At 45.1% G+C, this 26,470-nt stretch overlaps 1 protein-coding gene across 1 annotated transcript; it reads left to right on the top strand.

Moving 5' to 3' along the window:
• The first annotated feature begins 208 nt into the window (after positions 1-208).
• On the top strand, positions 209-26,414 carry LOC108953554 (cytokinin dehydrogenase 5-like). The gene is made up of 3 exons (XM_065194206.1): positions 209-784; positions 26,136-26,140; positions 26,195-26,414. The coding sequence occupies exons 1-3, from the start codon at positions 209-211 to the stop codon at positions 26,412-26,414; spliced, it is 801 nt and encodes a 266-aa protein (XP_065050278.1).
• Positions 26,415-26,470: the final 56 nt, after the last annotated feature.

Raw genomic sequence — 26,470 nt, 5'->3', positions numbered from 1 at the left:
CGCCTCGCCTGCCTCGGCCCCACGCGCGCGGCCAGCCCGCGCGTCCCGGCTCCTCGACCCCCACGCGCGCGGCTCGGCCCCCGCGCACCTCCGCCCGCGTCGGCCCCTCGGTCCCACGCGCGCGGCCCGCTGGTTGCCGGTCTCCGCTAGGGGACACGGCCACTCGATCAAGGGCCAGACGCTCTCGCCGGACGGCGTCGTGGTCCAGATGAGTCGCGGCCGGATCGCGCCCCGCCCGGAGCCGACGTGCTCGCCGTCCACGGGCGAGCACTATGTCGACGCCTCGGGGGGTGATCTCCAGGTCGATGTGTTGAACTGGACGCTAGCCAACGACGGCCTCGCGCCCAAGTCGTGGACCGACTACCTCTACTTGTCGGTCGGCAGCACCCTCTCCAACGCCGGCGTAAGCAGGCAAGCCTTTCACCACGGACCTCAGATCAGCAATGTCCACGATCTCGATATGGTCACAGGCAAGGACGAGCTGATAACATGCTCAGAAGAGCAGAACTCAGAGCTGTTCCATGGAGTTCTCGGTGGTCAGGGACAGTTTGGGATCATCATCAGAGCCCGGATTGCACTAGAGACAGCTCCTCACGGGGTGAGATGGATCCGAGTACTGTACTCCGACTTCGCGGCCTTCACTAGAGACCAGGAGCTCCTCGTCTCGCTCCACAGCGCCCACCGGAGCGAAAGGTTCGACTACATCCAAGGCTTCGTCATCATTGATGAAGGCCTCATCAACAACTGGAGGTCGTCCTTCTTCTCCCCCAAGAACCCTGTTAAGGTAAGCTCTGTTCACTCCAACACGCTGCTGCCTCGCTGCCTCGGCTCCTCGGCCTCACGCGCAGCCAGCAAGCAGCCAACACGCTGCCTCGGCCACTCGGCCTCATGCGCAGCCAGCAAGCAGCCTCGCTGCCTCGGCCACTCGGCCTCATGCGCAGCAAGTAGCACGCTACCTAGCAGCCTCGCTGCCTCGGCCACTCGGCCTCATGCGCAGCAAGTAGCACGCTGCCTAGCAGCCTCGCTGCCTCGGCTCCTCGGCCTCATGCGCAGCAAGTAGCACGCTGCCTAGCAGCCTCGCTGCCTCGGCTCCTCGGCCTCATGCGCAGCAAACAGCGCGCTGCCTCGGCCCCTCGGCCCCGTGTGCAGCCAGCACGCTGCCTCGGCCACTCGGCCTCATGCGCAGCAAGCAGCCCACTACCTCGGTCGCAGCCTGCCTGCACCGAGCACCTCAGCAACTCTCTACCGAAATCCCACCTCAGCGCGGCCTGCCCGCCTGAGCGGTGTCCCTCGGTCGCAGCCTGCCTGCACCGAGCACCTCGGCCAATCACTGCCGAGATCTACCTCGGCGCGGCCTGCCCCCCTGAGCGGTGTACCTCGGTCGCAGCCTGCCTGCATTGAGCACCTCGGCAACTCTCTGCCGAAATCTCACCTCAGCGCGGCCTGCCCGCCTGAGCGGTGTCCCTCGGTCGCAGCCTGCCTGCACCGAGCACCTCGGCCAATCACTGCCGAGATCTACCTCGGCGCGGCCTGTCCGCCTGAGCGGTGTCCCTCGGTCGCAGCCTGCCTGCACCGAGCACCTCGGCCAATCTCTGCCGAGACCCACCTCGGCACGGCCCGACCGCCTGTCGTGTTCCTCGGCCGCGTGGTGCCCGAGGCCGCGTCCTAGCGTCCTGCCCGCCTGATCGTGCTACTCGGTCGCATGACCCTCGCGACCACGCTTGCGCGGTCACCCCGCCTGCGTCGTGCTCCTTGGCTCTATGTTCCCGAGACAGACCAGTGCCGCCAGTACGCCCGCGTCGTGCCCCTCGGCTCCATAAAACCCGGGACACGTCTGCGCGGCCAGCCTGCCCGTGCCGAACTCCACGGCCCTATCCACCTGGTCCACGCCCCTCGACCGCGGCTTGCCTGCGCCGAACGCCTCGGCTCCATTCTTGCCGAGCCCACCACCTCGGTCGCAGCCTGCCTACACCGAGCACCTCGGCAACTCTCTGCCGAAATCCCACCTCAGCGCGGCTTGCCCCCCTGAGCGGTGTACCTCAGTCGCAGCCTGCCTGCACCGAGCACCTCGGCAACTCTCTGTCGAAATCCCACCTCAGCGCGGCCTGCCCGCCTGAGCGGTGTCCATCGATCGCAGCCTGCCTGCACCGAGCACCTCGGCCAATCACTACCGAGATCTACCTCGGCGCGGCCTGTCCGCATGAGCGGTGTCCCTCGGTCGCAGCCTGCCTGCACCGAGCACCTCGGCCAATCTCTGCCGAGACCCACCTCGGCATGGCCCGACCGCCTGTCGTGTTCCTCGGCCGCGTGGTGCCCGAGGCCGCGTCCTAGCATCCTGCCCGCCTGATCGTGCTACTCGGTCGCATGACCCTCGCGACCACGCCTGCGCGGTCACCCTGCCTGTGTCGTGCTCCTTGGCTCTATGTTCCCGAGACAGACCAGTGCCGCCAGTACGCCCGCGTCGTGCCCCTCGGCTCCATAAACCCCGGGACACGTCTGCGCGGCCAGCCTGCCTGTGCCGAACTCCACGACCCTATCCACCTGGTCCACGCCCCTCGACCGCGGCTTGCCTGCGCCGAACGCCTCGGCTCCATTCTTGCCGAGCCCACCACCTCGGTCGCAGCCTGCCTACACCGAGCACCTCGGCAACTCTCTGCCGAAATCCCACCTCAGCGCGGCTTGCCCCCCTGAGCGGTGTACCTCAGTCGCAGCCTGCCTGCACCGAGCACCTCGGCAACTCTCTGCCGAAATCCCACCTCAGCGCGGCCTGCCCGCCTGAGCGGTGTCCCTCGATCGCAGCCTGCCTGCACCGAGCACCTCGGCCAATCACTACCGAGATCTACCTCGGCGCGGCCTGTCCGCCTGAGCGGTGTCCCTCGGTCGCAGCCTGCCTGCACCGAGCACCTCGGCCAATCTCTGCCGAGACCCACCTCAGCACGGCCCGACCGCCTGTCGTGTTCCTCGGCCGCGTGGTGCCCAAGGCCGCGTCCTAGCGTCCTGCCCGCCTGATCGTGCTACTCGGTCGCATGACCCTCGCGACCACGCCTGCGCGGTCACCCCGCCTGCGTCGTGCTCCTTGGCTCCATGTTCCCGAGACAGACCAGTGCCGCCAGTACGCCCGCGTCGTGCCCCTCGGCTCCATAAACCCCGGGACACGTCTGCGCGGCCAGCCTGCCCGTGCCGAACTCCACGGCCCTATCCACCTGGTCCACGCCCCTCGACCGCGGCTTGCCTGCGCCAAACGCCTCGGCTCCATGCTTGCCGAGCCCACCACCTCGGTCGCAGCCTGCCTGCACCGAGCACCTCGGCAACTCTCTGCCGAAATCCCACCTCAGCGCGGCCTGCCCCCTTGAGCGGTGTACCTCGGTCGCAGCCTGCCTGCACCGAGCACCTCGGCAACTCTCTGCCGAAATCCCACCTCAGCGCGGCCTGCCCCCCTGAGCGGTGTACCTCGGTCGCAGCCTGCCTGCACCGAGCAACTCGGCAACTCTCTGCTGAAACCCCACCTCAGCGCGGCCTGCCCGCCTGAGAGGTGTCCCTCGGTCGCAGCCTGCCTGCACCGAGCACCTCGGCCAATCACTGTCGAGAACTACCTCGGCGCAGCCTGTCCGCCTCTATCGTGTACCTCGACCGCATGGTGCCCGAGTCCACGTCCTCGCGTCCTGCCCGCTTACGTCGTGCTACTCGGTCGCATGGCCCTTGCGACCACGCCTGCGCGGTCTGCCCGCCTGCGTCGTGCTCCTCGGTCGCGTAATGCCCGAGACCACACCTGCGCCGCCAGCCGCCTGCGTCGTGCTCCTTGGTTCCATGTTCCCGAGACAGACCAGTGCCGCCAGTACGCCCGCGTCGTGCCCCTCGGCTCCATAAACCCCGAGACATGTCTGCACGGCCAGCCTGCCCGCGCCGAACTCCTCGGCCATATCCACTACCTTGCCCACCTGGGTTACATCCCTCGGCCGCAACCTGCCTGCGCCGAGTGCCTCGGCTCCACGCTTGCCGAGGCCACCACCTCGGTCGCGTAATGCCCGAGGCCGCCACCTCGGTCGCATAATGCCCGAGGCCTCCTCGGTCGCTTAATGCTCGAGGACACCCCCTTTGGCTCCGTACCACCCGAGACCACGCTTGCGCGGTCACCCCGCCTGCGTCGTGCTCCTCGGCTCTTCGGCTCTACGCCATCCCGAGACCACACCAGCGTGGCCAACCTGCCTGCGTCGTGCTCCTCGGCTCTTCGGCTTTACGCCAACCCGAGAACACACCAGCGCGGTCACCCCGCCTGCGTCGTGTTCCTCGGCTCTTCGGCTCTACGCCATCCCGAGACCACACCTGCGCGGTCACCCCGCCTGCGTTGTGCTCCTCGGCCCTCGGCTCTACGCCATCCCGAGACCACACCTGCGCGGTCACCCCGCCTGCGTTGTGCTCCTCGGCCCTCGGCTCTACGCCATACCGAGACCACACCTGCGCGGCCAACCCGCCTACGTTGTGCTCCTCGGCCCTCGGCTCTACGCCATCCCCTCGGCTCTACGCCATCCCGAGACCACACCTGCGCGGTCACCCCGCCTGCGTTGTGCTCCTCGGCCCTCGGCTCTACGCCATACCGAGACCACACCTGCGCGGCCAACCCGCCTACGTTGTGCTCCTCGGCCCTCGGCTCTACGCCATCCCCTCGGCTCTACGCCATCCCGAGACCACACCTGCGCGGCCAACCCGCCTACGTTGTGCTCCTCGGCCCTCGGCTCTACGCCATCCCGAGACCACACCTGCGCGGTCACCCCGCCTGCGTTGTGCTCCTCGGCCCTCGGCTCTACGCCATCCCGAGACCACACCTGCGCGGCCAACCCGCCTACGATGTGCTCCTCGGCCCTCGGCTCTACGCCATCCCGAGACCACACCTGCGCGGTCACCCCGCCTGCGTTGTGCTCCTCGGCCCTCGGCTCTACGCCATCCCGAGACCACACCTGCGCGGTCACCCCGCCTGCGTTGTGCTCCTCGGCCCTCGGCTCTACGCCATCCCGGGACCACACCTGCGCGGTCACCCTGCCTGCGTTGTGCTCCTCGGCCCTCGGCTCTACGCCTCCCGAGATCACACCTACGCGGTCACCCCGCCTGCGTTGTGCACCTCGGCCCTCGGCTCTACGCCTCTCGAGATCACACCTGCGCGGTCACCCCGCCGGCGTTGTGCTCCTCGACCCTCGGCTCTACGCCTCTCGAGATCACACCTACACGGTCACCCCGCCGGCGTTGTGCTCCTCGACCCTCGGCTCTACGCCATCCCGGGACCACACCTGCGCGGTCACCCCGCCTGCGTTGTGCTCCTCGGCCCTCGGCTCTACGCCTCCCGAGATCACACCTACGCGGTCACCCCGCCTGCGTTGTGCACCTCGGCCCTCGGCTCTACGCCTCTCGAGATCACACCTGCGCGGTCACCCCGCCGGCGTTGTGCTCCTCGACCCTCGGCTCTACGCCTCTCGAAATCACACCTACACGGTCACCCCGCCGGCATTGTGCTCCTCGACCCTCGGCTTTACGCCTCCCGAGACCACACCTGCGCGGTCAAACCGCCTGCGTTGTGCTCCTCGGCCCTCGGCTCTACGCCATCCTGAGACCACACCTGCGCGGTCACCCCGCCTGCGTTGTGCTCCTCGGCCCTCGGCTCTACGCCATCCCGGGACCACACCTGCGCGGTCACCCCGCCTACGCTGTGCTCCTCAGCCCTCATCGGCTCCATCGGCCCCGAGTCCAACCCTGCTCGGCTTCCTGACTGAGTTGCGCACCTCGGCCCCATGTTGCACGAGACACGTCCGCGCGGCTAGCCCGCTTACGTCATACGCCTCGGATATGCATGACCAGCCCACCTGAAGTAAAAAGCCATGCATCGGACCCCCTGCATGCAAGAACCGACGCATAGCTCCTTTCGGGGGGGGGGGGGCATATGATATGACAAAAAATGGCAGGCCCCACCTCATGCGCAGCCAACACGCTGCCTTGCAGCCTCGGCCACTCGGCCTCATGCGCAGCCAACACGTTGCCTTGCAGCCTCGGCCACTCGGCCTCATGCGCAGCCAACACGCTGCCTTGCAGCCTCGGCCACTCGGCCTCATGCGCAGCCAACACGCTGCCTCGCTGCCTCGGCCACTCGGCCTTGCGCGCAGCCAGCTAGCAGCCTCGCTGCCTCGGCCACTCGGCCTCACGCGCAGCTAGCACGCTGCCTTACTGCCTTGCTGCCTCGCTGCCTCGGCTCCTCGGCCTCGTCCGCAGCCAGCAAGCACTACGCTGCCTCGGCCACTCGGCCTCGTGCGCAGCCAGCAAGCACTACGCTGCCTCGGCCACTCGGCCTCACGCGCAGCTAGCACGCTGCCTTACTGCCTTGCTGCCTCGCTGCCTCGGCTCCTCGGCCTCACGCGCAGCCAGCTAGCAGCCTCGCTGCCTCGGCCACTCGGCCTCACGCGCAACGTTCCCCGCTCCCGGCAACGTCCCCCGCACGTGGACAGGCGCGGCGCCCCAGGGGGAGCAATGAGGGTGACGGTCTGCGTCCGGGCGTCAGCCTCACTGAGCCCACAGCCCCCTCAGTTGACCCAGCACAGCCGGACGCGATAGAAGCAGGTAACGGTTGAAGCTCGCCCATACCCTGCGATCCCCCGGTCTCCCACGCAGCCCCAGTGGCAATGTCAGACGCCAACATCAAACCTCCTCTATAAATACCCCTGAGTCCTAAGCAGAGGGGGGGAACTCACTCAGACACAAAACACTCAGAGGCTCTTCTTCTGCCTCATCCACAATCCCCTCCACATCTTTCTCTAACTTGATCGTCGGAGGGGTCGGGCCGAGCTCCCGGCCCGACCTGTGTGCAGGTGCGAGACGATGTCGCCTCTTCCCGAAGCTGCAGCGGAGCTGCCTCCCGACCCGAGCCGCCGATCCGAACCGCCGACCCGAACTGCCGAACCGACCTCCCAACCCGAACCACCGAGCTCGACCGCCGGGAGACCTCGAGGAGCGCCCCAACGGAGATCACCGCCTTCCGGACCCGAACCAAGCCGCGACGGCCCCGAGGCCACGGCTAAAAAAGTTACTTACCGTAACAATATTTTTCATGCAATGTATTGAACTTAGATATCTCAAAACCTGAATAGTTGACTTCTCCTTTTTGTTGATAACAAAGGGGGAGAAGTATGTTGATGTCATGCATGATTTAATCATGACATGTTGCTTGAATTTTTTGAATCCAAGAGTTTCTATCAATATGGCATATTGATAGGGGGAGTTTGTTTAAACTCCGGGAGTTAAGGTTAACTCCGTCGTCGATTGATTATCATCATCAAAAAGTGGGAGATTGTTGAATCTCGGATTTTGATGATGAAACTAATTGATAAGTGTTTATGTTTTAATCTGCATTTTGAGTGACACAGGATGCTTCGATCAGGATGAGACAATTAAAGCAGGAAGAATCATGTTGGGCTAGAGGAAAACATGTCAGAATATTGGACGTCGAGCCAATGGATCTGTCGAGGTATCGACAGAAGGTTTCGGGCCATGGATTCGGACATCGGGCCAAGAAGAGCGGATATTACGCCATGGATATCGGAATTACGAAGTTAACTGGCCGATTGGGCAATAGGCCGCAAGAGAGGACGATGCGCCGAAGAATCGGATGAAGTGTCGATGTACCAATGACATGTCGGAAAACATGATTAATGCTTAGTATTAATTGCCTAGATCGAAGTATGTTTTATATGTGTAGGATTAACTACGATAGCAAGGCATATAGCAAAATGAAGTCCCGGAGTCAAGATCAAGATCACGTTGGGAGTACGAGAGTTCGTCAAAAGTCTGGACGTTCATCGGAAGTTCTGCAGGAACCAGCTGAGAAGTCTAGGAGCTTGCCATAGAAGCTCATCAGAACTCGCCAAGAAGATCATTGCGAAGTCCAGGAGCTTGTCGGGAGTCCGCTGGAGCATCACTGAGGGTTCATTGGATGTTCGCCGGAAGCTCACGGGAAGAAGCGATTGACGCACCAGAACACATAATTGCAGTAATCATGTCGTAATTGTCATAGTTAGAGTATAGATTAAGTTAGGGTTGGGAGGTAATCCCACTAACTTAATTAGGGGCCATCTGGGCCCTTAACAGACCCAAATTGGGCCGAATGGAATAGCCCATTCGGACCCAAAATTCCTGGCCGACGGTGGCACCGCCCAAGAGACTTTGTCTCCTAAGAATTATGGGTAGTGGTACCACCCCAGTCAGGTGGTAGTATCGCCAGAGCTCGGTCTCTGAGCTGTGTTAAGCAGTGGTACCACCCTAGACAGGCGGTGGTACCACCAGAGCTCGGTCTCCGAGCTCTGTCAAGCGGTGGTACCGCCCTAGTCTAGCGGTGGTACTGCCAGGACCCCGAAAATCCGGGAATGGATACTTTTAGGCTCCATTTTCAAACTCATTGGGGCTTATATAAACCTCACCCTTTCCTGCATGAAAGGGCAATGAAAACTTGACATTATCTTGAGCCTTTGAGGCCTTATAAGTGTTATAAAAGCTAGAGTTCTCCTCCTTTTTTCTAAGTGTTGAGATCATTCTAAAGAGGAGTGAAACTTGTAAGGGTTGTCTCCTAAGCCCGGAAAAAGGAAAAAAGCTGTAAAAGGGTGGTTGGCCTTCTCCTATTAAAGGAAGGCCTCTAATGGACGCCGGTGACCTCGTCGGAGGAGGAAGCCGATAGTGGATGTAGGTCACCTTGATCGAACCACTCTAAAATCTCGGTTTGCATTTACTTTGAGCATCTTTCTTTTATAGCAAACTACCTCTAATCCTTACTGTGCTTTAAATATATCTACATTCACTTTGAAGAAAAATATCTTCCGAAATCAGCTTTCTACGAAGACTTTACGAAATCTACATTTTTGTGATTTACACTACTGCAATTCACCTTAGTCTTCTCTTGCATTTTCACTTAAGAGTTCAAGCTCAAATTCCTTCCGAAACTAATTGAGTTGAACTCATTCTCGTTGAATCGACTTTAATCAAAAAAAGGGTTTTTAAAATCGTAAAAGTTTTCCGCTGCACTAATTCACCGCCCTCCCCCCCCCTCTTAGTGCGCTCTTGATCCTAACAGTACTAGGCTACTATACCGTAGTCCCTAGATGGTACAAGGGAATCTAATCTATTGGACCTATCTATCCTCAGTTACCTTGTATCTATAGTCCCTCATCCATCTAGTACCCTAGAGACTATATACAGGGCATGGTACTGTCAAGCTCATATGGTTTCTCCTCGAGTCTCGCTATAATCAGATTCTCCTATAGAACTCTTTCTCTCTTAATCTGAACGACCCTAGCCAGGGATTTGTCTGAGTGAGAACACATGAGATATTCCTCTTATGACACCAAGAGCGGATGATCCTCTATTGATACTCAATATCCCTCGTAAAGTTGGCTACCACTCTCGATAACCGATTGTACTAGATCTGGAACTTCTAGACCTATAAGTCTGATATCAAACAGTGGAGTACTCATACAGGACATCCTTGGTATCTTAAGTTTAAGGACTATATACACCACTAGGACAATGAAATCCCTATCTGACAATGAGGTATCATTAACCATCTAACATTCCGTGATCGGATCAATCGATGAACTCATTCTCCAATGAGCACCTATATTGTAGCCCTAGTGTCCCCACACAAGCAGCTATGAGACCAACCGTCTCCATCATATATATAGGTATACAGTACACCAGTATGTTTGGTTATCTCGATGTCCCTCTCGAGTGACCTATGATCAAAATTGTTTAGGATCTATGTTTAAAAGCGAATCGGTCTCATTATCATGATCTAATCATGATTTGATTCCCATTGCACAGATCCATGGATATCACTATATATATATATATATATACACACAATAAGTAATATAAAGTGATAAAATACCAAAATATAATAAGTAAAAAGAATGCATATCATGTCACGCGTGCTATCACTTATGTGATTGGTTTACAATGCACCTATGACCAACAAAAATATCATAGACAAATCTATGAATACAGTGTTCGATGTAATGCTTGTGTATATCTATATTTTTCAATTTTATTCATGCTTTATATTAACATTTATAGAGAGCTTACAATAGACTTAGCATCCTCATTTTAGTTAGCTTTTGTGATTGTTTCTGTCTTGTAAACGTAGATTATGTATAGTCATTGTATAGAGGTAAAATTATCGAGAAATAAACAATTCAAATAGTCATTCTAGGGGTATTTTGGTTTCATAGAATGGTGAGGAGTATCAACCGATATAACACCCAAGAGCTACCCAGGTGGTATATGGCTAGATGAGCCTTTAGGAGAGTGTCTAAGGATAGTTCACTATTTTATTCTATAATAGTATTATTTGGGTATTTATGTAGACTTTTGACCACAACGAACTACCTTAAATCCTTTATCATATGATCCTTCAAAACTTATGAAATCTATGTTTGTAATTTGCATTACTTATTAAGTGTTTGTTGAAACGATTACTTGTGGAATCCCGAGTTAAACATTTCCTCTATCTCATCTTCTTTTTTGCAGGTCTTTATAGGACCATAAGAGGTCTCAAGGAGGTTGACTATTTACGGATGGATATACAAAGATAACACACAACTTAGCCAAAACCAACTAAGTTTATGACCAAGGGGTGCTCCTTTTTTGGACTTTAACAAAACTACTCACAATATTCTCATAAAAAAAGATAATGATTTCTCTTTCACTAGGTTTAAATCATTGCATCAATTTTTTTTAGCTGAAACTAGTTCAACAAAATTCTAACTATTCAAGTTAATTTAATTAAGCCCTAGATTATCTTTTGATTTTTTTTCATTATCCCCACCTCCACTTCCACCCACTCTGTTGCTTCTTTCCCTTCTCCATTGGCTTTCTCCTTCTCACCCTCCCCATTGACTTTCTCCTCTACCGTCTCCTCCTCCCTCTCTGTTGACTTTCTCCTCTATCGCCTCCTCCTCCTTCGACTCCATTGTCACCACCTCCTTATCTCTTTCTTCGTATCCCTCATCTACCTCCCTCTCCTCCTCTTCCTTCTTCTCATAATTTACTCACAAAAGTCATTGCACTCGAGTTATACTCATTTATAAAATATATTAAAAATATATTATTTTTATATAAAATTATCTTAAATTTATCATAAAACTAAAAAAACTTAAGTTATCCTTATAGTATATTAATTTTTATATAAAATTATCCTAAATTATCTAGAAAAATTATTAAGTTTGAATTACACTTGGGTTGCACTTGAATTATATTTATTCATATAACATATTAAAAATATATTAATTTCTATATAAGATCATCGCAAATTCATCATAAAACTGCAAAACTTGACTTATCATTAAAAAATATTAAATTTTATATAAAAGTATCATAAATTATGTAGAAAAACCAATATGCTCGAGTTAAATCCGTTCACATAACACATTAAAAAAATATTATTTTTTATATAAAATTATCCTAAATTCATCATAAAACTAAAGCTCGAGTTATCCTAAAAAATATATTAATTTTTATATAAATTTATTCTAAATTATCTAAAAAAAGTTATTATACTCGAGTTACACTCATTCACTGTTAAAACTAAATTAATTTTTATATAAAATTATCTTAAATTCATCATAAAACTAATCATAGAATCTTAGATTTTTTATTTTCTACTTCCTATATTAACTTAGCTACACTCAAAATTAAAATACTTTAAATTTGATTACCTATCTTATTTTAATATTAGTATTTTTAGATATTTTTAGGATAATTAATTATCAAAAGTTTAAAAATTCTACTATAATTTGATGTTAATAAAAAAAAAATTATTTATAATAAATTTAGAATAAGTTGATATAAAAATTAATAAATTTTAGTAGATTCTCTAAATGAATGTAACTCAATTGTAATGAGTGTACCTTAAATGCAAGAGATTTGACCAGACTTAACCCAATTTGAAGGGATATGACATGAGTTGACTAGATTCTAATCGAATTAGCTCCGAATTATTCAGATTTGAAATAGCCTAGTTCAAGAGTATTATTGAGATTAAAAAAAAAGGTGTCCTTGGTTAAAAACTAAATATAGGGCCACCATTTGATAAATGCCTATTACTATTTTTTTTATAAATTACCCAAAAAATCCATATAATATATATATATATATATATATATATATATATATATATATATATATATATATATATATATATATATATATATCTTTATATATATATATATATTATAAATAAAATTATAATCATATCAATAAATGTAAAATAACTTTTATAAAAAAAATATTAATTTCTAACTAAATAAAATTGATAATTTTATAATTTTAGATAATATTATAATATACTTTAAGAATTTAAAAAAATTTATTAACATTCGGTAATTACTGAAATGCTAATGCTACCGTAAGGTAACATCAACATTTATAATTTAACATTTAGATCAAATATGATTTTAAAAAACTATTAAATAATAATTCATAGTTAAAATGCATATCAGAATGTCGCATTTCCAAACGCACGCCGAAAGACAAACCATGTGATAATTGAACACTGACAATCTCACTTGATCATCCTCTTATGCACCATAATCAGCATCAAAACATCACCTACTTTTTGCATACAATATCATTGGTTGAACCTTAGATGTAAGTCTTTATGAAGAACAAAAATAATGGCCATAGGAATCCTGATCCTGGCAATATTGGCCCTTTATGGTTCATTCCTGATGAACCCTTCCTTTTAATGATGTATACTTTGTTCATCCTGATAGGTCTGGCTAAGTTTGATTGTACATCAACATGACCTTATATAAGGAATTGCCGAGAATATGCTTAGTGAGATCCTTCTCTCCTCTAACCTTCTACAAGGAGAAGGATTAGGAACTCAAAAGGAGTTTCATAAGTCTTTAGTCACTTCTCAATTAATAATAATATACCATCAAAATTTTATTTCAATGTGGGATTAAATTGAAACATTACAATCATACGAGTGTCAGTTAGTTATGTGCCCTCAAGCTTAATCTATATATAATCATTTATTATTTAAGCTTCTCATCACGTTTAATATTTAGTTGGCCACGATAAGATTTTATAATGATCCAATCAATTGTGATAAATTATTTATTAATTTATTAAATTTAAACTAAAAAATTAAAATATTTAAACTCAAGTTAATAATAGATGTATGGTAGTGGCCGAGGATGGACTGCATGGAAACGTTGACTTTGATCATGTACTTGCATGGTTGATGATGGTACGGTTGTAAAGAAAAGAGGCTAAATCTAACTTGCCAAGTAATAATACCAGTTTATGGGTAGGATGCTAACGGATCTTCCTAGTCTGGTCATACGAATGGAGATTGTTGTGGACAACAGTGGTGATGTTATTCTTTGATAGAGTATTCTCTTACACCTTATATACTTGTAGCTAAATTCATGTCTTCAGTTTCGTGTGATCATGATTCATGGAGTGTTGAGTTCATCAAGGAATTTAAGGGGTGAGAATCTTAAAGTACCATGATAAATCTAGTGTTTTATATACATTATTGTTAGGATTGATTTTGAATTGGAAGTTTATTTAGGTTTTTTTTTCTACCTAATCTTAGGATAATTCACCCAATCAGGAAACAGTTCGAACAACTCTCCTGCGAACCGCGTGGGCGGCGACCGCAGTCGGCGGTGGCCGCAGGCAGCAGCGCATGCGACGACGATCACAGTGAACGCTGCGGCGAGTGGCGGGGCCCACGAGCAGGCGGCGAGAGTCGCGGGCGACGCTGGTGAGAACGCTGCTGGCGGCGGTGCGGCGAGCGGCGGGCAGCTGTGGGGGGCTGCGCGGTGAAACCCTCGCTTGAGGACGGCGCCGCGGGGGCACGCAGCGTGCCCCGCGTTGCGGAAGAGACGGTGGGGGCCAGTGCGAAATCGACTTGGTCAACATCCCTGCTTGACCCGGTTGATTGAGCTGAGTCCGTTACCACAAATTCTCCTCTTGACGGAAAATTGGTGTTGGTTCATCTTGAAAAATTAATTTTCTCTTCTCGCAATAACTCGATGCAGGTTGATCATATTTAAGCAATTCTCAAATTTAGCCAAAAGAAATGATTTCATCGCATATCCGTCCGATTGTGAGTTGTATCAATTTTGTGAAGGAAGTTTTTTTAGTGATTACTTCATGAATAAAATGATACTTGACGTTGACATGTTTCGTTATATCATGATAGATTTGATCCTTGGATTAAAAAATTATGCTCTGTTGTCATTCAATGCTTTCTGATTTATAAAATTTTTTTATCAGATTTTCTAGCCATATTATTTCCAAATTACTTTAGTGGTTGAAAACATAATGGAGCTTGACTTTCTAACACGCTATAGTATTATGGTGAAGACATAAGCGATAATAGTTCATCTTTTATTTAGATTGTTAAATGTTGATGATGAAACTAATTAATAAGTGTTTATGATTTAATATGCATTTTGAGTGACATAAGATGCTTCGATCGGAGAGACATTTAAAGCATGAAGAATCATGTTGGGTTGGAGAAATATGTCAGAAGATTGAACATCACACCCAAGGATCGGTCGACGTATCGACAGAAGGCTTCAGGCCACAGTTTCGGGCATCGGGCCAAGAAGAGCGGATATTGTGCCAAGGATATCAGAGTTGCGAAGGTCAACTGGCCGATTGGACAATATGCCGTAAGAAAGAACGATGCGCCGAAGAATCGGACGAAGCGTCGATGGACCAATGACATGTCAGACAATATGATTCATGCTTAGTAATATTTGTCTAGATCGAAGTGTGTTTTTATGTGTTCAAGATTAACTATGATAGTAAGGTATAAAGCTAAATGATGTCTCGGAGTCAAGGATGTGATTTCATTGGGAGTTTAAGAGTTCGTCGGAAGTTCTGTCAGAACCAATTGAGAAGTCCAGGAGCTTACCAAAAAAGCTCGTCGGAACTCACCAAGAAGATCGTCGTGAAGTCCAGGAGCTTATTGGGAGTCCATTGGAACATTGCCAAGAGTTCGTTGAAAGATCGCCGGAAGCTCGCTAGAAGAAACCTGACTTATTTTACTTAGAATATGTCTTAGGAATCATAGTTAGCACATAATAGGAGTTGGGATTAGGAGGTAATCCCATCAACTCTGTTAGGAGCCAATTGGGCCCAAAGTTGGGCTGGTTTGAGCTGGATTCAAGGCCTAACCAGGATGCTGAAACCCTGGCCGGCGGTGGCACCACCTAGGAGACTTAGTCTCCCAAGTGGTTTGGGCGATGGTACTGTAGGCAGTAAATGCTACCAACGGTGGTACCGCTAGAGCTTGGTCTCCAAGCTCTGTCAGGCGGTGGTACTACCCAGTGTCAGGATGCTAGGCGATGGTACCACCCAACACAGGTTGTGGTATCGCTCGTACCCGAGAAACCCGAGATGAGATGTTTTTAGGCTCCAAGTTTGAATCAACTTGAAGCCTATAAATACCCCTCTCATCCCTGGTTAAGATACACAAGACTTGAGAGTAAAAATAGAAAGAAATGATATTGCAATCTTATATGAACTCCTCTCAAAAGTTCTAAGTGTTAGAATAGTTTGAGAGAGGAGTAAGTGGGGCTATAAGGGTTATCTCCTAAACCTGGTAAAAGGAGAATTGAGTTGTAAAAGGTGGTTGGTCTTCGCCTATTGAAGGAAGACTGATAGTGGATGTCGGTGGCCTTGACGGAAGAGGAATTAGCTGAGTGGATGTAGGTCACGATGACCGAACCACTATAAAAATCTGGTTTGTGTTTCCTTTGAGCACTTTACTTTTATAGCAAACTACCTCTCCTCTTTACTATGCTTTTACTACGCCTACACTCGTATACGTTTTCAAGTTTCTAAAATTGTTTTTTAATGTACAAAAGAATTTTCAGAACCAACGTTTTTACCGCTGCACTAATTCACACCCCCGCCCCCCCCCCCCCCACACCCCTCTAGTGTCGATTCGTTCCTAACAGTTGGTATCAGAGTCTCATTTTTCATATTTGGTTTAACACCTAAATAAAAATGACTCTTTTCAACTTTTAAGAGGGTCACTCTCTCATTCGTCCTTCTTTATTTAATGGGACGGACTACATATATTGAAAAACTCGAATGAGAGTTTTTTTGCTTTCGTTAGATTTGAACTTATGGAATATTGTCGAAAGCGATTTTTGAAGGTCTTCGAACGCTCTATTTTGCGCTTTGGATAAAACTGAGTTTAATCGGGTTTCTACTTGCGAAATGACTTTCAAAATATAACACACTCTCGAAATCACACACGAAGGCACGAGTAGAGTAAAAGATTCTAAAGTTAATCTTTTAATGCATGATTTTGAACTATTTCATATGAAACCAAGCGAAATCGTTGGAGATATATACATCCATTTTACGGATGTCGTCTATGGTTTAAAAGCACTTGGTAGAAGTTTTTCGGATTTTGAACTCGTTAACAAGATTTTACGATCGCTTTCTAAAAATTGAGATTCAAAAATAACGACAATAAAAAAATCAAAGAACTTGGACAATTTTTCAATTGAAGAACTTATAGGGTCTTTGATGACTTATGAAATGATATGCAATGCACATAAAAAACTTGAGAACCACCTTTCGAAGAACATAAAGGATTTCGAACTTAGAACAATTGAAGACAACTAGAGCATAAGCTCAAGTGATGGTGAACTTGAACTCCTCACTATGAAATTTAAAAAGTTCATGAAACAAAAATTAAAGAATAAAAAGAATACAACTACTTGCTATCAACACAAGAAGAGGGAAGCACTTTGGGATGAATCGAGCTCCTCGGAAGATGAAGAGAAAATCAACAAAGGCGAGGTGGCAAACTATGCCTTAACGGCTTTCTATAATGAGGTAACCAAAACCCTTTTGCTTTATTTTGAAATTACATAATGCTTTTCATGAGTTATTTTAGTTTAGAAAATTATTTTTCTTGAAAATTACATGTTTAATAATATAATAAAAATGCTAAAAACTTGGGATCATGCTTATCTTTCTAGTAATTTTGAAAATGATCATGAAAATTACATATTTTATGATAAATGAATAAAAATATTAGACTTAAATCTAATGATAATCATATATATTTTAAGAAGCAATAAGGTATATGTTGATGATTTTGCATATTGATTTTCAATTTTGTTTGAAAATGCTTTATGCTCAATGAAACAATGATTGATGAATTTGCTTCATGTTTAATGATTTTTTTGGCTTATATACTTTATCATGATGAATGTTTTGAAAATAAATGTTTGCATCATACTTGATAATTTTTATATATAAGGACTTGAAGTAATGATTTGAAATAATATGGTTTGGAATTATGTGTTACACTTTTTGATCTTGATATTTTTTTATCTTTTCGTTTTAAAGGTTGATACATGGTTTTGACATAAGAACAAATATTTGGGCATTCTAATATAAATTAAAACTAAAGAGGTTTATATATCTTTAAGAATCATTCAACATTATGTTCAACAAAACTATGCTTGAAGCCTTAATGAAAATGTAATGATGATTTGAAAGCATGCTTAATGAGTTTATATTTCGAACTTATGCATGATAATTTTTGCGATCTTTTGAAAGTTCTTTTTTGGTGTTAATGAATAATGCATGGCTTTGAAAGAAAAGAATATGCATGTATATGTATGAAATCAATCAATAAGTTGAAACAAAAGGAGGAAAGCATTTTTCTTGAAATTTTTCTTTTTCTCTATCTTATCGATTTTTCACTAAGAGACCAATAAAATTATTTATGCCATTTTAAATCTCTTAAAAGAAATGTTAAGATTTTGACGATTTAAATTTGAATGAGTCTTATCAAAATCATGATCTTGTTGAATCTCGGATTTTGATGATGAAGTCAATTGTCATTTGTTGTCTAATCTATGTGTTGAGATAAGTGTGCAGGATTAACTACGATGAAAGATAGACAAGCAGCAGGAGTTGCGCCGGAGTCAAGTTCATGATCACGTTGGGAGTTCGAGAGTTCGACGGAAGTACGGACGGTCGTCGGAGGTTCTGCGAGAACAGATCCGAGAAGTCCAGAAGCTTGCCAAGCGAAGCTCGTCGGAACTCGCCAAGTGGATCGTCGCAAAGTCCAGGAGTTTGCCGGAAGTCCGCAGGAGCATCACCGAGGGTTCATCGGATGATCGACGGAAGTTCGCCGGAAACTCGCCGGAAAAAGCGATTGACGCACCGAAGCAAAGCTGCAGAAATTGTCTTAGATTTAATCGTAGTTAGCATGGTGATTAAGTTAGAAATGGGAGGTGATCCCATTAGCTTAATCCTAGGGCAATTGGGCCCCTGAAGAACTCAAGTTGGGTCGAATGGTTCAACCCATTCGAACCCAAGAAGCTGTGGGAGGTGCAACCGCCCAGGCAGGGAGGTGCCACCGCCCAGGCTAAGTCTCCCAGCAAGACTGGGAGGTGCAACCGCTCCAGCCAGGCGGTGCAACCGCCCAGGGCTCAGTCTCCAAGCGAGACTAGGCGGTGCAACCTCCTCTGTCAAGCGGTAGCACCGCCTGAGCTCAAGTTTCGAGCTCTGCCTGGTGATGCAATCACCGAGCTCAGTCTTCGAGCTCTGGAAGAGAAGTACGACCTCTCTGGCCAGGAGATGCACAGCCTAAGCTCAGTCTTCGAGCTCTGGCAGAGAGGTGCAACCACCTCTGGCAGAGAGGTGCAACCACCTCTGGCAGAAAGGGGCGATCACCTCTGGCAGAGAAGAGAAACTTCTCTGGTCAGGAGATGCACCGCCTGAGCTCGGTCTTCGAGCTCTGGCAGGAAGGTGCAACCACCCTTGACAGAGAAGGTGGAACCGTCCGAGCTCAGTCTTCGAGCTCTGCCAGGCGGTGCCACCTCTCCAGTCGAAAGGTGCAACCGCCTGAGCTCAGACTTCGAGCTCTGCCAGGCGGTGCCACCTCTCCAGTCAAGAGGTGCAACCGCCTGATCCCGGAATTCCGGGATTTGATCGTTTTGAGCTCGAAATTTGAATTGGGTTGGGGCCTATAAATACCCCACCCATTCAGCACTGAAAAGATACAGACCTACACCGAAATCTTGATCTTTTCTGTGATTCTAAGAGCTCAAAAGTGTTGTAAAGCCTTTAAAGTCTCCTCCTTCTGTTCTTCAAGTTTTCAGTTGTAAAGTGAGGAGAGAAAGGTCTGTAAAGGTTGTCTCCTGAGCCTGTCAAAAGGAGAGAAACTGTAAAAGGGCAGTTTGGCCTTCGCCCATTGAAGGAAGGCCCCTAGTTGACGTCGGCAACCTCGTCGGTGGAGGAAGCCAAAAGTGGAGTAGGTCAAGGCTGACCGAACCACTCTAAATCTCTGGTTTGCGTTTATTTTTGAGCACTTTATCATTACTGCAAACCTCCTCCATTACTACTGCTCTCTGCGCTCTCACGAACAAGTTCTAAGTGCTGTTCTTCCGAATCTGCATTCAGACGTAAATTCGTATTTTCGTACATTACAGTTTACGTTTACGTTTGATTCTGCAGAACTGTCTTCCGTGCTTTTATGAAAGAGTTTCTTTGCAGTTTACACTTACATTTTGATCCTATTGATAACTGCAAACTGTCCTCTACAATTTTACGAACGAGTTTCAACATTTAGACGTAAAACTGCATTTAGACGTAAATCGGCTTTCCTCTCACAATCATCAGTTCTCAGTTCACGTTTACGTCTTGATTTCAATTGCATACTGCCTTCTGCAAGTATACAAACGAGTTTCAAAGTTTAGACGTAAATCTGCGTTTAGACGTAAATCTGCGTTTAGACGTAAATCTGCGTTTAGACGTAAATTTGAGTTTAGACGTAAACTGCGCTTAGACGCAAAACTGCGCTTAGACGCAAACTGTGTTTAGACGCAAACTGCGCTTAGACGCAAACTGCGCAAACTGCGCTTAGACGCAAACTGTGTTTAGACGCAAACTGCGCTTAGACGCAATCTGCGCTTAGACGCAAACTACACTTAGATACAAACTGAGAATTAGCTTTTGCATCATAATAGCTTTTATTGAACGAACGCAGCTTTTGGTTTTTAATCGCTGTAAGATTTCCGCTGCACTAATTCACCCCCCCCCTCTTAGTGCTCTCGATCCTAACAGATCTTAGTTTATTAGAATTATTTGAGATTTTTTGAATCAAGATCTCTTCTTTGTACTCCTACGATTTTTCTTTGTATTTTACTAAAAAAGAGATTTTCTATATGAATCATAAGATTTCTCTTACATTTCCTTTTGCGATTTACTAAAGAGAATATCTTTTTCAAAATTCATGACTTAAAATTTCATCTGAATATATTTTTTAAAATTCATGACTTAAAATTTCATTTGAATATCTTTTATTATGATGATGTATGTGATGTATTACATATGATGTGAATCATGATTAAAATTACTTTGATTTGAATTCAAGATTTATCTCAATTATGACATTTTAAAATAAGAATGATTACTTATCTTTGTCATGCTTTGAAAATTATTGTAAAGGGAAAAAGATATACAAAATTGTATTCTTCCCTTCTTTTTGATAATGACAAAGGGGGAGATAGCTAACTTGCTAGCTAGCTTGCACAAGTCAAGAAGATGCAAAATATGCTAAACTTGCACATCTAGCAAAATTTACAAACTTGCAAAACTCAAAAAACATTGCTAGCTTGCAAGATGATATATGGAGAAAGAATTGCTAGAAACGTAAAAATACTAGCTTGCACGTTTTAAGTAGATGCAAAAATACACTATCTTGCATATATCAAAAAGTGTAAAAAGTTTGCAAACAACTCACTAGCTTGCATAATGCAAAACTTGTTAGATTGCTTCATGTAAAACATTGTATCTTGCTAGCTTGTTATCTTGCATTATTTTTCAAAAACTTGCTAGCCTTCATACTTCAAAGCGAAGTAACACTTGTCAAATTGCTAGCTTGCATGTTATAAAATAGTGTAAAATTTTGCTAGCTTGCACTTTGCAAAGGAAGCAAAAATGGCACTTCTCAAAAGAGAAGAAAGAGCTTGCTATCTTGAACATCATTATCTTACCTATCTCAAGAAGCAAAACTTGCAACTTGCACATTACAATAGGAAGCAAGAATCGCTAGCTTGCACACTTCAACAAGAAAGCTATCTTGCATTTGCTTTCGAAATTTTTGCTAGCTTGTATGTTGTAAACTTGCTATCTTACTACCTTGCATATCTACAACTTGATAGCTTGTATGATGTAGCACTTGCTAAATTTTCTAGCTTACAAATTGCATGATGATAAAACTTGATATTATGTTTTTTATGTAATAATTTGAACTTGTATATCTCAAACACTTGATAGTTGAATTTCTCCTTTTTATTGATGACAAAGGGAGAGAAGTATGATGTTATGCATAAGTTTTATAATAACATGTTGTAATCCAAGAGTTCTATCAATATAGTATATTAATAGAGGGAGTTTGTTTAAACTCCGGAAGTTAAGGTTAACTCTGTTATCAATTGGTTATCATCATAAAAAAGGGGAAGATTATTGAATCTCGGATTTTGATGATGAAACCAATTGATAAATATTTATAATTTGATATATGTTTTGAGTGACATAGGATGCTTCGATTAGGGAGAGACATTTAAAGTAGGAAGAATCATGTTGGGCTAGAGAAACATATTAGAAGATTGGACGTCGCACCGAAGGATCGGTCGATGTATCGACAGAAGGCTTCAGGCCACGGTTCCGAGCATCGGCCAAGAAGAGCGGATATTGTGCCAAGGATATTGGAGTTGCGGAGGTCAACTGGCCGATTGGGCAATAGGCCATAAGAAAGGATGATGCGCCGAAGAATCAGATGAAGTATCAATGGACCAATGACTTGCCGGACAATATGATTCATGCTTAGTAATATTTGTCTAGATCAAAGTGTGTTTTTATACGTGCAGGATTAACTATGATAGCAAGGCATAAAGAAAAATGAAGTCTCGGAGTCAAGGACGCGATTTCGTTGGGAGTTCAAGAGTTCGTCGGAAGTCCGGACGTTTGTCGAAAGTTCTATTGGAACTAACCGAGAAGTTCTGGAGCTTGCCAAAGAAGCTTGTCCGAATTCACCAAGAAGATCATTGTGAAGTCCAGGAGCTTGCCGAGAGTCCACCGAAACATTGCCAAGAGTTCGTCGGAAGTTTGCCGGAAGCTCGCCGAAAGAAACCGGATTTATTTTGCTTAGAATATGTCTTAGGAATCGAAGTTAGCATATAATAAGAGTTGAGATTGGGAGGTAATCCCATCAACTTTGTTAGAGGCCAATTGGGCCCGAAGTTGGGCTGGTTTGGACCGGATTTAAGGCCTAACCAAGATGTTGAAACCCTGATCGACGATGGCACCGCCTAAGAGACTCAGTCTCCCAGGTGGTCTGGGCGATGGTACCATCGGTAGTAAATGCTGCCAGCGATGGTACTGCCATAGCTCTGTTAGGCGATGGTACCACCTAGTGTCAGGATACGAGGTGGTAGTATTGCCCGTACCCGGAAAACCCGGGATGAGATGTTTTTAAGCTCCAAGTTTGAATCAACTTGAAGCCTATAAATACCCTTCTCATCCCTGGTTAAAATACATAAGACTTAAGAGTAAAAATAGAAAGAAATATTACTGCAATCTTGTGTGAACTCCTCTCAAAAGTTCTAAGTGTTAGAATAGTTTGAGAGATGAGTAAGTGGGGGTATAAGGGTTATCTCCTAAACCCAATAAAAAGATAATCGAGTTGTAAAAGGTGGTTGGTCTTCGCCTATTGAAGGAAAACCAATAGTGGATGCCGATAGCCTCGACGGAAAAGGAATCGGTAGAGTGAATATAGGTCACGACGACCGAACCACTATAAAAATCTGGTTTGCATTTTCATTGAGCACTTTACTTTTATAGCAAACTGTCTTTCCTTTTTATTGTGCTTTTACTACGCCTATACTCGCATACACTTTCAAGTTTCCGAAATCGATTTTCAACATACGAAAGAATTTTCAAAACCGACGTTTTTCCGAAATCCTAACGCTGAATTTGAGAACTTTAAGTGAGATATTAGTTCCTCCAAAAATTGAATAAGTCTTTTGGGTTTCTAAAAGGTACCGATAAACCCATTTAATGACTTCCCAGTGAACCCTTCTTTAGTTTGCCATGCGTACTGACCATGGTGTACATTATAGTTTTCAATGCACTTGCATAACAAAGTTTTTTTTTTTTTTTTTTTGTCTCGAGGACACAAGGACTTTGACAATCGAAAGTATATAGCCAGTAGAGCGAGAACGATCTTTAAAGATTATATACCGAATTATTTCACTACTTTGTTTACATATATCTCTTGGGATAAATACAACTTATTGGCAGATCTAGCAGAATGAATCTCCATATTAAGAATTTTTTTTTTATCGCTCTAAGTCCTTCATTTCAAACTCCTTCTTAAGCAGATTCTTAAACTTATCTATTTTAGTCTTTTATCTTGTAGTAACGAGCATATCATCAAGTGTTCTACTGTAAATATACTATAAAATTGTTTATCCTTTCATATATACGTAGCTATCATAATCTAAAAATAAGTTATACCATTGCATTGGAGACTATTTGAGAGTGTAGAGAGACCTTTTTAGTAAGTAAATATACTTTTCTTTTCCTTTTTGCTCGAGCCCTTCTAGTTGCTCTATATCTCTTTTTTTAAGTCTCTATAAATAAATGTCACCTTTATATCTAACTACTTTAATCCCAGATCAAATGTTACTACCAAGGCAACTAGGACTCGAAATCAAATATGTTTAACAATCAGAGAAAAAAAATTTTATAATCGATACCTGCTATCTGGCTATATCCCTCAACCACTAAGCGAATCTTGTAGATGCTACCTTCCTTGATCTTAAAGATCCACTTGCACCCAACTAATTTCTTGTTGGGTGGAGACTTCACCAATTCCCAAATATAATTTTTCGATGATGATTAAAAATCTTTTATTATTGCTTCCTGTATGATGTTGACTCTTTTACATTTTGTAACTCCATAACATTTGTGTAATTTATATTTAGATGTGGTCGACTGGTTGAGGTCAATACTATAGTGGTGCTCGTCTTCGACCAATTGTGGCTCCTTCTCCTCTATTTTATCTTCAAGAGATGTAGGGGTGATAATAGGTTCTTCAGGTATAGAGGATGATTTTGGAATCAAAACTCCATATTTAGTCAGTTTTGCATCTTTTACGACCTTCGTCTTCTCCTTCCGTAATAGCAACTATTTATCAAAAATAGCATCTTTATATATTTCAACTTGAAGATTCTTTAGTCACTAAACTTTCGAACCTTTTTACTCCTAAGGGATGACCTAAAAAATATAATATTTTGACTTAGCTTCTAGTTTATCATCATTCACACTTACATATACTTTATAATAGAAAATTCTTAATTATAAATAAGAGGCAAGGGATCCACTCCACTTTTCTACTAGTATCTTGAACTCAGTGGTAGATAATGGCGATCTATTTATCAAGTAGCATGCGGTTGATGCTATCTTGGCCTAGAATGACTTTGGAAGCTCAGCATTTGAGAACATGTATCATACATTTTCCAATGTGATATGATTATTTTCTTTATTATATCATTTGTGGAGTGTGAGGCACTATATAGTGGCGAATGATTTCTTTCTTTGCATAGTAATTGTTAAATTCACTACTATAAAATTTCATGCTATTATCAATACAAAGTGTCTGAACATGCCTCCCAATTTGTTTCTCCATCATAGTTTATACCTTTCTTGAGAAGTCATCAACGAAGATGATCATATAGTGAGCAGTTCCTTAAAACGCTACCAACGAGGGACCCCACAAATATGAATGAATATAGTCGAATATTCCCTTCATATGATGTTGTATAGTGGAAAAAAAAACTTTGGTTTACTTTTTCAAAAATACAATACTCACATTGTTCCATTTTTTATAACTTTCTTTCGCCTAATAAATCTTATTTAAAATTATCATACCTTTCTCTCTCATGTACCCTAGCATGATATATTATATCTTTGTATATTCTTCGTATGAGAGAAATGAACTAGAGATAGTCATATCTCTTATTACTGTTGAGTATTAAAGGACATAAATTTAGATTTTGTTTTCAGCCTTCATCACCACAAGAGTCCCCTTTCTGACTCTTAAACTTTCATCTGGGCAAAATAGGTGTTTCCCATATTAGGTGTTTCCCATAAGCACATCTCCTTCTCTTTGGGTGAGTTTATAGGTAAAGAACAGTCGAAAAGCTACTCATCTTGTGACCTTATATGGCACGTGAAGGCCATAAGTATCCACCGTCACAACTTCTTTATCCATGAGACTTCGATAATTTATTTTTCTTTTGACTGTAACTTTTTTTTCTTTGAGCTTAGTAGTCTGCTTTGATATGACCCTTTTGTTTTTGTAGTAGTAGTACTATTCTAGATTTAAATCTAAATTTGCTTTTATCTCATTTGCTAGACTCTTTTTTTTTTCCTTTGGAGTTCAAAGCTTCAGTATGACTTTTGGAGATTCTGATTGTCAATTGCAAGTTCATAACTTTTTTGATAATAGGGCTAAAATAAAAAATGGTACTCTTCACATATAAAATTGTTTCATGAAAATTTTTATATGAAACATAAATAGAACATAATAATAATAGAGCCTTATCTTCTTCTTGGATGACGATGTTCATATTTTCTAGATACACATGAACAATGTTAATTTACTATGGTTTCTTCAGTCATTCGTGCAATCTCTGTTTGAAGGTGATCTTCCTTGTAGGGGTTTTGTCTTGATATATGATCATTAATTTAACCCAAACTTTTATTATTATTTATTTTATAGTAACCTCTCGAAGTGCTTCGTTGGATATGCACATGAACAATGTTATCATGACACTCTGATATACACATGAACAATATTATTTGGTTAATTTAACCCAAACTTTTATTGTCATTTTCTTTTCGTGAGGATGAAGTTTCTAAGATAGTCTTCGTCTTTATCGTTGTAGTTGATCTTTCGATCTAACTTTCCAATTTCATATTTTGTGTCTACCGTTGAGGCCTAGTGACTTAGTAATCTCGCTTTAATACTATTTGTTGGGAAGGATCAGTAAGTTACGTAGTCACAAGATATAGAGCGTTCCCACATCTGACTCTTGGCTAGTCGCCTCGCCGTCGTCGAGCACGACACGTCTCTCCCTTCCCATTCCATCTCCCTCAAGTGCGACGACCAGGAAGCCGAGTTCATCCACGCGTCCGCCCCCACTGCCAAGGTCTCGGACATACTCGACTCCGTCTACGTTCCACCAGTCGTGATCGCGTTCCTCCCACTCAACAGAATGCTGAGCTACGGCGGCCACCACTTGTCACTTCTCGGCGTCTAAGTCACCGAGCTCGCCGGCGAGGTGTTCATTGGGTGGACCGTCAACCATGCCTTGGC

This window comes from Musa acuminata, chromosome BXJ1-8 (genome assembly GCF_036884655.1).
Source record: "Musa acuminata AAA Group cultivar baxijiao chromosome BXJ1-8, Cavendish_Baxijiao_AAA, whole genome shotgun sequence".
Taxonomy (NCBI): domain Eukaryota; kingdom Viridiplantae; phylum Streptophyta; class Magnoliopsida; order Zingiberales; family Musaceae; genus Musa; species Musa acuminata.
This window is presented reverse-complemented; position numbering and strand designations above follow the sequence as displayed.